Source organism: Rhopalosiphum maidis, chromosome 3 (genome assembly GCF_003676215.2).
Source record: "Rhopalosiphum maidis isolate BTI-1 chromosome 3, ASM367621v3, whole genome shotgun sequence".
Taxonomy (NCBI): Eukaryota; Metazoa; Arthropoda; class Insecta; order Hemiptera; family Aphididae; genus Rhopalosiphum; species Rhopalosiphum maidis.
This window is the reverse complement of record NC_040879.1, coordinates 52,374,620-52,386,821: the sequence shown is the minus strand read 5'-3', so window position 1 is coordinate 52,386,821 and position 12,202 is coordinate 52,374,620. Positions and strand designations below refer to the sequence as shown.

Genomic DNA, 12,202 nt, shown 5'->3' with positions numbered 1-12,202 from the left:
TGCAATGGGTTTTGCAAAACAAGACGGTTAGCGACTTATCGAAAACACTTGCTCGGAGGTAGATCATATTATTAACATCGCTTACCTACCGTCTTAGATAATATTATTATTATTTATAATAATTGGAGTCAGATCGTGACACAGCTCACTGCTTGAAATGTTCATCTAAAATTTGTAATTGGTAATTTTGTTTAAAAAGTATTTACTTTAATATATTATACTGAACAGGTAAAACGTATTTATATTGACCGTGGATACATATAATCATATTTTATAACAAGTGTTGGATCTTAACACATTAGTACATGCTAGTAGATTACTAGTTAGTATTGGTATATTATATGGTTCCTCAGTACAAGAGTACTTACCTAAACAAATTTCAAATGATCCTATCATAATAATGAGTTTAACTTCCTACATACTTGATCTACTGTATAATTTATAAACATTTGTCATTTATAAAGAAATCAGTCAGAGATGGAAAAAGTGCTAGTTTATACATGTGATCACTGATCAGGGCAAGTAAATAATTTAACAATATGTTTCCCGGTGAAAATGAACGTAGGATAATACTTTTATATCCACACTATAAACTAACATTGTTACATGCATACATTTTAATATATGATGTACTACAATAAAAGTATATTTTTAATAGTATCTAAGTACTTATTTAAAATAAATGATATTGATTTATATATTAAAATGTTCAATTTATCTTTAACACTATTACTTATTGTAAATCAAATTACCATAAAATTAATTAAATGAAATTATGTGATTATAAAATGTATTATTTAAAATGTTATGTTGAAGTTTGTAAAAGCTGTACAATATTACAAATATCCTTCAAGACTGAGTCTTCAGTTGTTAATTATAACAATTTTTAATACAACATAAATGTATATTTTAATTTTTAACATTATGTTAACAAATATAAATAGCAGGATAAAGAAGTTAAGTTTGATTGTTTTTGAAATATGTTTAAATAATTTTTGATATTTTCTGTATTTTCAAAATTAACAAAGTACAAACTAAATCCAAGTTGCTCCACAAATGGTAATTTATAGAAATAAAATCTGAGATAGGATGTATCAGTAATAAGTGAATTTAATACACTAAAATACAAGATAAATTGTATTCACAACTTGTATTTATGCACATTGCCCTTATGTTACTGACAACTATCGTCCGTCAAGGCGCCACCCACTTAAATTATGTAATGTATATTTTGCAATCCTTAGGCACAGTAATCAATGCTGTCAAATAGTTGTTACTTATGAAAGATCCAAAATAATTGGCTCAAGATGGGGGCACATTCCGAGACATTTTCTGACTAAACGGCTGTAATATATGCCACCATTTATAGATCCAGTGTCCAATACAACAATGGCAATTCAATTTTTCAACTACCTAAACAAATTAAATACGTACATATTATAATTTACATTAAATGACTAGCAATCATTTTATTTATTTGTTTTAAATAAAATAAACCATGTATTCTTCTAGTAAAGTAGACTATTTTTATGGTTTTTTCAGTATCTGCTGACAATATTACATTCATAAACAACAACAGTGTAGTGAAAGGTAAATTAAAAAAAAAAATGTTTAAAACAATAAAACACAAGATATTTTTATATTATTATTTTTTTATTATAAATACTTAAAATTCTGCATTAAACATGTATTAGTGCTTATGGCTAATTATAATTTTCTGAATATTTAATATTCAGAAAATACTTATGATACTTTCCTAATAACGTTAAAGTTAATTTTGGTAATCAGTTTGAAATCTATGTTTGGATAAACATTTTTGGAAAAGTAATAAAATAATGCTTACGTATTATTTAGTATTTTGTACTAATACATATAGTATGAATTATTGCCCAAGATAAATTCATACTTTCTGTTTTTAGTATATAAAGTAACTTATAAGTATATAAGTAACAGGTTAACTACTAAGTAATAGGTATTTTAAATTGTTAAAAAAAAAAACATAAAATATACCTAAACAAAATATATTAAAAAAAATAAATAAAATTGATGAAAAAAAATTAATTTAGTAAAATAAAATTTATAAGTAAAATGCAAAAAAACAATAGCTTAACTAATATATATATATAACGTACAGCCAGTTTATTTAGGAATGGCAAAACTTAATTTGTTAACACAGGCTCTATAGGAAGTTTAAAATAAATAAATAAATAACTTTTGTTGTTTTTTTTTTTTTGTCAACAAAATGACTAAAAATAAATAAATACTAAATATTATACTCGGTAAAAAATGTTAAGTAGTGTACACTAAATTAGCGTTTTAATTGATCAATATAGTTTTGATTATAAAAAATATATAAAATTTACTCAGCCTCGTAATGAAATTTCTGAGGATTTTTATACACTTAAACAGGTGAATTAAAACAGTCTTCAATGCCATAATAGCATTTCATTTATGAGCTTAACAATCAGTCACAATTTCTTCGTAGATCGTTTCCATAAGTTTTGTTCTTATACATTTAAAAGTGATGGCACGTGTACGGTTTGTGGTTGTGTTTTCGTTGTATGGAATTTCAAAAGTTCAGCAACAGTGATGGCCACTTGAACAATACCTTTTCCCTCCAGAATATCAACAGCACAACAAATCAGTTTCTAGAAACAATTTAATGCAATTGTAAAAATATAATAATATATATAATAACCCCTACTAAATATAATTTTATACTCCATATTATTATTAAAGTTAAATCATCATCCACATATGAAATTAGCAATTACTTACTTCATTTACACCAATTTTACGGCATGCTTCTAAAAAGTTATCAACGTTCCGTCTACACCGAGCCATAGTTAGTTTAGGCTGTAAGTAATTAAATAAATTAGATCAACATGAATTATACTGGATACTTTTTAGTATTTAATTGTATTAATGTTTACCACGGCTGGTGAAGGTACATGAATGCTAGCTACAGATCTAGGTTTGACATGGTTTGCTAAGTAACAAAGTACAACTCCATCATTAAGGGCCGGTGACAGTTCACTTGGGAGAGACATTTTTAAGCGTGATTCGATAGTCTAGTATAAAAAATATTAGTTTTAAATCTATAGTCAAACAATTAAAAAAAATAATATAAACACAAACATTTCGTAGTTGTTTCACAAGTTCTGCCTCTTCTCTTGCTTTATCATATTCCCGTTTCATTGTGAACTGAAGTTTATTTTTAGTGACTGGTGTGTTATTCTTGGACCAAACATTTGGACTACTAGGACTTGATGACATTGGTAATGATAAATTATTGACCGGAGTTGATACAATTTCAGGTGTACTTGGTTTAATGTATGGACGGATATCCTGTTTATAAATTAAATAATAATAAAAAAAAAATCAAAAGGGATCATTTTTGAGACACTTTAACAATAATTAGCACAAACCTTTTGATCATAATTATTGTCAGGGTTTTGAACTTTTCCTTTGTAAATAGATTCTTGGGCACGTTGTTGTTTAAGGAACTCTTTGTATTCTCTGTAAAATAATTAAGATATATGTATTGTAACAAAAATTATAAGAAATATTAATATTGTACTGTAGTTAGCAACACAAAATCTGACCAGTGGCTAATCACAAATCTTGTAGCCATTTTACATCAGTGGGATAACATAATTGCCATGGTTTTTTTAATTTATTCACATCCATATTGAACATAGTTTATATGAAATTATTATTATATTAATCATAAATTGATTTTAAAAAATAGCATTATTTCAATACATATATAATATCACACTTCTAGAACAAATCTACCACAGCTGAAAATGTATAGTTCAGAGAAACAGCCAATTGCAGTTTAAAGTTAAGTAAGACATTTTAATGAGTTATCTGCTTATTTATTTTGAACTAAAAACTTAATACTAATAATATACTTTACAATAAAATTACTTTTTCAGATATTATGAAATACTTTCTAAAACCCAAAAATGTTAATTAGGTCTTTACAAATTGTTATCCAAATAATATAAAACCGTCATGTTTTAAAATGATGTGGTAAAATATTTTTATACGACCAATATATTTTATGTTACGGATGGATTATCTCAAATTATGAAATACAATACCACCTAAATTCTGAATATTGCTATTTTTCACTCAACATATAACATGAAAATTAATTTTGAGTTACCGAAAATATGCCACAAATTAAAATAAAGTTCTCTTGAATTTTGATTTCATTGAATAAATAGATAAATTAAAAAATGTATAGTGTCATAAAGTAATTATGGGTCTGTTGTTATAAGAATTAAATAATTCTATACTGACATATAAGAAATGAAAAATAATATTAAATCTAGCGTTCTTGCATTATATTGTACTATAGGTTAAAGCACTCCCATAAATTTTACCCTAGTTTCGCCTATGTTTAAGGTGCTATATGTGTGTAATGATTAAATGCCAAGGAGCTGTTTAAGAATCTATGGTTACTAGTCAGGTATGATGCAGGCAAAGAAATGTACTGACAACTTTTTATGTAACCAAATATACTATACATACCTATAGCTTTGTGTGTGATGTGTCGGTTTATCATTTAACTTGATACCGTTATTGTTATTCGAGTATATTTTACTTGAATTTGTTGACATGTTACCATTACTTTTACTGATATGTACAATTTCAGGACTACAAATAAAAATGTAAAACAAATTTTTAAGAATAATCACATGAAAATGTTAATATCATACAATACCTTGCATTGTTATTGTATCTGTTTGTTTCCCTATGTTTTCTGTCAGATTTGTTTAAATACTCTGTACTTCCATTTGCACCCTAAAGATATAATTAAATAACAATAGTTTGTGGGCCAATATGATAATATTCTGATAAGTAAACTTACTTCATCTGAAGAATGTACGAAACTAGTTGTTTCAGATAATGTCAAACTGTCCATATTACTGTCTAAACTGTGATTATTGCTCTTAAGAGAGTTGAACTTCCATGACGATCCTCGATTTCGGCCTTCTTTAATGCTTTTTAATTCCAGCCACTTAAATATATGAATACGACCCTTAATACAAACCTATAACATTAAAAAAAAAAAAAAAAAAAAAAAAAAAAACAACGATAGTATTTAAAAGATGACATATTGTATTGTTAAACAATGTAAAATGATTATTAATGTGCACTCTTACAGCAGTTGGAGGGGAGACCAAAGGATTATTGGCTACATCCAAACATTCTAAACAAGACATTAATCGCAGTTCAACAGGTAAAGATGCTATTCGGTTCACACTGACATTCAATCTTGCTAATTTTAAACACGTTAATTCTGTAAAAAAAAAACTTGAAATTTAATTTTTGAACTTTTTAAGATTATATTATACGTTATACACTATTTTATTATATAATATTTCAAATTTTTATTTTATTTTGAGTGGCTAAACATTTTTAATTTAAAATAAAAATATGCATGTGTAATGATATAAAAATGTGTATACATTAATTATTTTATTTAGTTATATATATATACATATATATTAAGTAAACTTCAAAAATAATTTTTAATAGTTTTTTTTTATTCAACTACAAAATACTAAAAAAACTATTGTAATAATGTTTTACTTACCTAATGGTAACTCAATAAGTAGATTATTTTGTGCGTTTAAACATTTTAATGAGGATAGTTGACCCAACTGTGGTGGTAAATTAATAAGCACATTACAGCTTACATCTAACTCAATAAGAGTTTTGCAGAATCCAATTTCGGTGGGTAATTGTTTAAGTTTGTTATTGGACAATAATAGGATTTCAAGAGGTAACTGACATATAGCTGATGGTAGACATGTTAAACGGTTCCGACTATAAAAAAAGATTACATATATATGAATACACATATATTTTGTATACGCAACAGATGGATATTTAGATAAATCATAACTACCTTTTAACAAATAAATAAACTTTAACTACCTAGATAATATAATTATTTTACTTAATTATAATACCATTAATTATTTGATTTTATATTTATGATAGTTTTATTTTGCATCTGATTATTGATATTATTTTCTACATGTATATTTATTAATTAAAGTTGTGCGATGGATTGTATATGTATATTTAAATATTAATCAAAGTAATTTATACTACAGTGTTAATAGAGCAAAGACTTTTATACATCCATATATTAATATTTTTATTTTATTATGTAAGGTAACTGGTAAGTAAAAAACATATTTTATAATAATTATGAGGATTAAAATTGTATGACATATATATTTTGAGACTAGAGAAAATTCTGTACATTGAGAAATAAGTAATTCAAGTTTGTTAAAGACATAATTAAACAAAATAAATTCAGAAATAATAGTGGAAATTAGTGCTTTTATTTTAGAATAGCAAAACTGGACCAAATAGCAGTGATTTTTCTTTAGTTATAATTTTTAAAAATATATACAATATAGCATTTTAATAAAATTTGAAAGATGTTTTTATTTTTATTTGATGTTGAATAATTTTAAACTATAGTTCTTGTTCTAGATAATAGATAATGTTTTTTTTCAATAATTATGTGATGTATGTATAATTAAAACTTAAAATCTAGATAAGATTCACTAAAAATGTTAAGCTTTTAAATTAATTAATAAATAAAACTTTAACCTTGAAACATAAAAATACTTAAAATAATACATGGCCCTTGTAAATTATTTTTAAATATTTCGAATTAGATTAAACAAAAAGAACAAGAAAAATCATTTTTTGATCAGTTTAAAATCTTTAAACTAAAATACTACCATTATAGTATGGATATAAAAATGTCTTACAACGTTAGTTGTTTATTAGTTGTAGATGTCTTATAACATCTTAGAACGTTTAGAACACAATGCAGCATTTAAGTATTCAATTAGGTTTGTTAAATTGTTTGTTAAATAAAACGTAGGTATATTGAAACATCTACACTCATAGTTTACAAACAAATGTCATTGAAATGATACTTAGGTGTATAATATGTACTGTTTCAAAATATTTCTCAATAATTTGTAATAAATTCAGGCTACTTCATGGTTTTTATGACATGATTATAAAAAATGTTTACAGATGTTATAGATAATAAAAACAATAGGTAATGATATTCGAAATAAATTTGTTCGTAAAACAGTGTAATCTGTTTTTCGACCAACATTAGGAAAACGTTGCAACAAACATACACAAGAGAAAAAGATAAAAAGATTTCTTATTATCTAAACATTCATGTTACAGTGTCTGTTAAACCCACGGCTTGTGAATCAAAAAAGTTTTAGATGATAACAGTACGAATTAATAATTGTTTGTTATAATAAAAAAAAAACAAGTGAATGAACTAAACAATTCGTAGACACTTGAATTTGATATAACCACCAACCTGAGATCAAGATGCACCAGTGATTGAAGTGATGTGACTGTATTTGGTATTGATCGTATAGCATTGTGATACAGGTTGAGAGATTCTAATGACCAGAATTTAATGAGTTCGGCTGGAAAGTGTGTGAAGCAATTCTTGGAGAGATCTGAAAAACAAAACGAGTGATTTTACCGCGTTACACACAACGATTACGGGTCGCGCCCGTGGAGTTCGTACCCGCTATGGTCGTGTCGGACAAATCGTATTTATTTGTCACCGGGAACTCCTTTAGCTTGCGCCCGCCGAGTTTCAACTCGCCGCACAGATGCGCGTCCTCCAGCAGTTTCTCCAGCGACCTGGTCATCAGCCCGTTGTTGCGGTGGGAGTACAGCGTCGACGCGCAATCCATCGTCGTGCCGTGCGGTGTGCGAACTGCGAACGTCGATCGGACGACACGCGCTGACGCATGTGAGGCAAATGGCGAGCGGGTCGGTGGCGGGTTAACACGCCGACGTGACCGGACGCCGGTGGTGCCCCGTGCAACGGCTTCGTCCTCCGACGTCGGAAATGCCGACAGCCATCGCCGGTTTGACGACCGTCGGACGTGGACCGGAATGGATGCTAATCGACCGACGGCGACCCAGGCGGACAGGTATAGCGATCGACAGGTGAGCGGACGAGCAGAGCGACTTGTACGCCACGAACGACACCGAACACACGGATAGAGCGAACCCGCGATAGGTAATATTATCTAGTAATGTAATAAAAATAATTAAGTCGCGTTATCAACGCACTCGTAGACCCCCTGGGAGTTACGGTGTTACTATTATTATTATTGATGATGATGATGATGATGATGACGATGATGACGACGTACCGCCGGGTCGTCGGATGTTCGGTTATCGTTAGTGGGTGGTGATCGGAGGACGGGCGGGGAGGATCGGCGACCGGAAAGGGAAATTTGTTTACGGGAGACCGCACAACACTAACCGTCGTCGTCGACGTCGCGTGATAAGAACCGCCGCGCGTGATAAGGTCAAGGAATAAACGAGATAATATTCGATTATTGTTGTTATTATTGTTGTACCTGCCTATATCACCTCAATTATAACGCTTAGCGTGCGTACAATACGTACAGAATCTCGCCAGCACTCGACCCAAACGACGCGTATAACCCTATCATTATTATTATTATTATTATTTATTATACTTCGGCACGAAATAATGTTATTATCCATTGTGTCGCCGACCGTGATATTACCAGTGTTAGTTCGTTAGCTCGCTATAGTATTGTTTAAAATATTTTTTCCATACCGGGTATACACATGCGACCCGTCCGTAGGGATTATTCGGTAAAATGTTATTTTTTTTTTTGTTATAATGTCATACTCCGAGCGCAGCGATTTTTAATGAAGTGTATTTTTCTATTTTCATTTACCTATTTTTTTTTTTGTCGCCTTTAAGAGAAATAAAAATGATTTGGATTTTAACTTTGAGAGCGATTTTTGATAGTAAATTGGTAACAAATTGGATCTATAATATATCTTGAGGCGTAATAAAAAATGCCTAGTAAGTACTGGGTACTCATACAGATACACTTTATAAAATAAATATTGTAATTAAAAAAACAAATAACTGTGTAGACTTGAGTTTTTCTCCCGATAATTATAGGTACTTAATATAATAATATATTTTTAAAAATGGGTATTTTGGCTCTTTTTCTGTTATTGACAAAAGTTGTGAAAATTACGATAATTTACAAATTGTTTTGAGGTTAAAACTATATTATACATTTAAAATTTTAATTAGTGAAAGCGCTTGAAAATCTATAACATATAAGGTTCCTCATAAATTATTACAGCAGGAATCTATACAAAGGAACGAGCAAATTTTTTATAGACATATTTTTAACTTTTTAAGTTAGACTTTGGACAAAATTGGATATTCAATTGAAAAATAACATTTTTAGTTATGTTTTTTTAGTTCAAAACATGTTTGGATTATAATTTTAAGACATATCTTGACTACCATATAAAGCTGTATACGTCATTATTTTATGATATTGCAGTGTCTCGAGTAAAAATATATATTATATATTAATATATTATCTATACTAAATGTTTATATTATTACATATACACAAGGTGATAAAAGATAAATTATTATATGCAATATAAATATTTAATTTGTTTTAGATAAAGATTTGTTCAACATATACCTAAATACCTTATAAAGTTATAACTAAATGAAAAATAAATTAAATAATATAAATATTTAATGCACATATAAAATATAGCCTGAAAACATATGAAAACCCGTCTCCGATCAAAATCGTTTTTTATTGTATATCTGCAATTATATTAATTATGATTGAATTATAATTTGACGCGTTAATTACACTGACCTTCTCAATGACGAGTTATACACTTGATGCTTACTATACAACAGAGTAAGTTCTCTGATCTTTTTTTATTATTGTTCAAACATTTTCCGAAGGAAACAAAACAAAGCCATCACTGAACGCTATCGCTTCGATAATAAAAACCTAACATCATAATGGCAAAAGCCAAGGCCTTACAATGGGCATATTAATGAAAAAAAAATTAAATTAAGTTATTTAAATCTTTGTTAAGCGAACGTTGAATCATTACGTACAGAATTAATAAACAATAAATTATTAAACTCTAAAAGTTTAAAGTCAATATAATCTATTCAGTTCATAATTTAATTCATTCGAAATGTAGTTATAACTTATAACTAGATAGGTAGGTATCTTAAAATAAAATTAATTAGATATACCTAATTAATTTTTTTTTAATTAGCACATGGGCCACACATTATATAGTAATTGTGTGACTTTCAATTGTTAAAATAATAATTAGGTAGATAGGTTTAAACATTTTATTAAATATGTAACCTACTATTCCTTCTTAAAAGAATATATTGTCTATTATATTTATTCAGACTGGGTTGTCAATTATGATACTGTTGTATCTACTTGGTTTTTAGTTTTTAAATCAATGAATATTTATTTGTTTTAATTTGTATAGTCATTGTATACAATGTGATAAAAAGTTTATTTACAAAAGCTATAATATTAATTAATTAATATTCCCTGCCTATACGCTATATATACTATAAAATATGATATTATGTGCCTACTACCTATATAACTATATAAGAATGATTTAAACTTTGTACCTATTTTTTCAAATTAACTAAAAATAGTTAGGTAGATATTATAATGGATACTTTAACTAGTTAATTTACCATGCCAATAAGACAATTAGATAACTAACTGTCTAACTATAAGTGGTTATATTAAAAATTAAGAATAAACATCAATTTTTCAACTAACTACTTAAATGCCTAACACAGTTTCTCATCATTATCAAAGACATGATCTAGACTAAAAATATATTATTGGTTTTGAAAATAGAGTACGTATTTACGAGTTACAGTTACCGTTCCTATTATACACAGCTATACTAGCTAAACCTAATTATACAATAGGTACCTATTGCATATTATATTTATTTATTTAATTTTGTTTAAAATTATATACAATATACTTATATCATTATATCAAATTGGCGTTAATAGACAACGAATGAGCATATAAGTGAATAAAAAATCACGAAAAAAAAAACTTAAATAAGTGATAAAAAAATAGCCATATACGTATATAACATCATCGATGACACTCAACATTACATATGCTTATTCATTATTATTGGAAGACACCAAGACAACATTTATGTTTTGTATACGATAAAGAAGAAAACTCGACAAATTTTGAGTACTTAAGTGAATTTGGTTGAGTTGATAGACGAGTAGACGACTATGGATCTTTTGTAAAAGTATTTGGCTGTTTCGTACATAGATGAGCTTTGTATCTATGTTTAAAGAGAATAAGAGACGAGCATTAATACATTTTCTAAGGGAGATGTTTTAAAAAGATTGAATTTTATTTGTTTTTTACTTTTTTTTTGCATTTCCTGCACAACTGAAGTCCATATTAATCCAAATTGGTCTTCAAAGAGTTTTATTGGAAGCTAGTTTTATAAGAAGTTTAAATTTAACGAGAGCGTGTTTATTATATATTTATATTACATAGCGGAATTTTTAGAAAGCGCAGATGGTTATATTTTTAAGATAATCTTTTAGATTTATTATGTTGATCCCAAGTTAAACGCGCTGATTTTGAATCAAAGCAACATTGTTTATTATACATACTTTTATCAAAAGCTTTTAATATCAATAGAACATACCAAATATTATAATAATTTAAACTTCTTATATACAATACAAAAATCAAAATCAAAATTATCTGCCAAACGCCTCTCTAATTTTAAAATCATTTTGTATCTTATTCTAAGATAGTTAAAAATAAGTTTATTAATTATAACTTATATTTGAGAAGATATACCTAATAGCATTAAAAAAAAAAAAGAATATATAAACGTATATATTATAAAAACATTTAAACAGTAAATCATAATCATGATTCATGAGTAATTAGACAGTAAAATATAAATGATAAATTGGGTATTTTGTTTCCAGGTATCGATCACTTTCTTATGTAGTTATGTAAATGACTAAAATGTTATGAATAATATTATATATTTATAAATTACTGTATATAAATGCGATAATTACTTTTACTTATAATAAATAATATATTAATGTGATTATTAACATAGGCGTAACTAGGGAGGGGATTTGGGTAGGTTTCAGCCCCCCAGAATTTTTGAGTAATTTTTGGATATGTGCATTTAAACATACTAGTATTAACTTTATTTTTGCCTACAATATAAGGTTTTATATAAACGAATA

At 27.5% G+C, this 12,202-nt stretch overlaps 1 protein-coding gene across 1 annotated transcript; it reads right to left on the bottom strand.

The window, feature by feature from the left end:
* Positions 1–2,119: 2,119 nt before the first annotated feature.
* LOC113555816 (leucine-rich repeat and calponin homology domain-containing protein 2) lies at positions 2,120–8,320 on the bottom strand. The gene is made up of 12 exons (XM_026960367.2): positions 7,604–8,320; positions 7,388–7,532; positions 5,612–5,844; positions 5,178–5,314; positions 4,883–5,065; positions 4,736–4,815; positions 4,543–4,668; positions 3,429–3,519; positions 3,139–3,348; positions 2,934–3,071; positions 2,779–2,856; positions 2,120–2,648 (listed from the first exon to the last, which is right to left on the bottom strand). Exons 1-12 carry the CDS (start codon positions 7,773–7,775, stop codon positions 2,508–2,510), a joined length of 1,734 nt encoding a protein of 577 aa, XP_026816168.1. The 5' UTR covers positions 7,776–8,320; the 3' UTR covers positions 2,120–2,507.
* Positions 8,321–12,202: the final 3,882 nt, after the last annotated feature.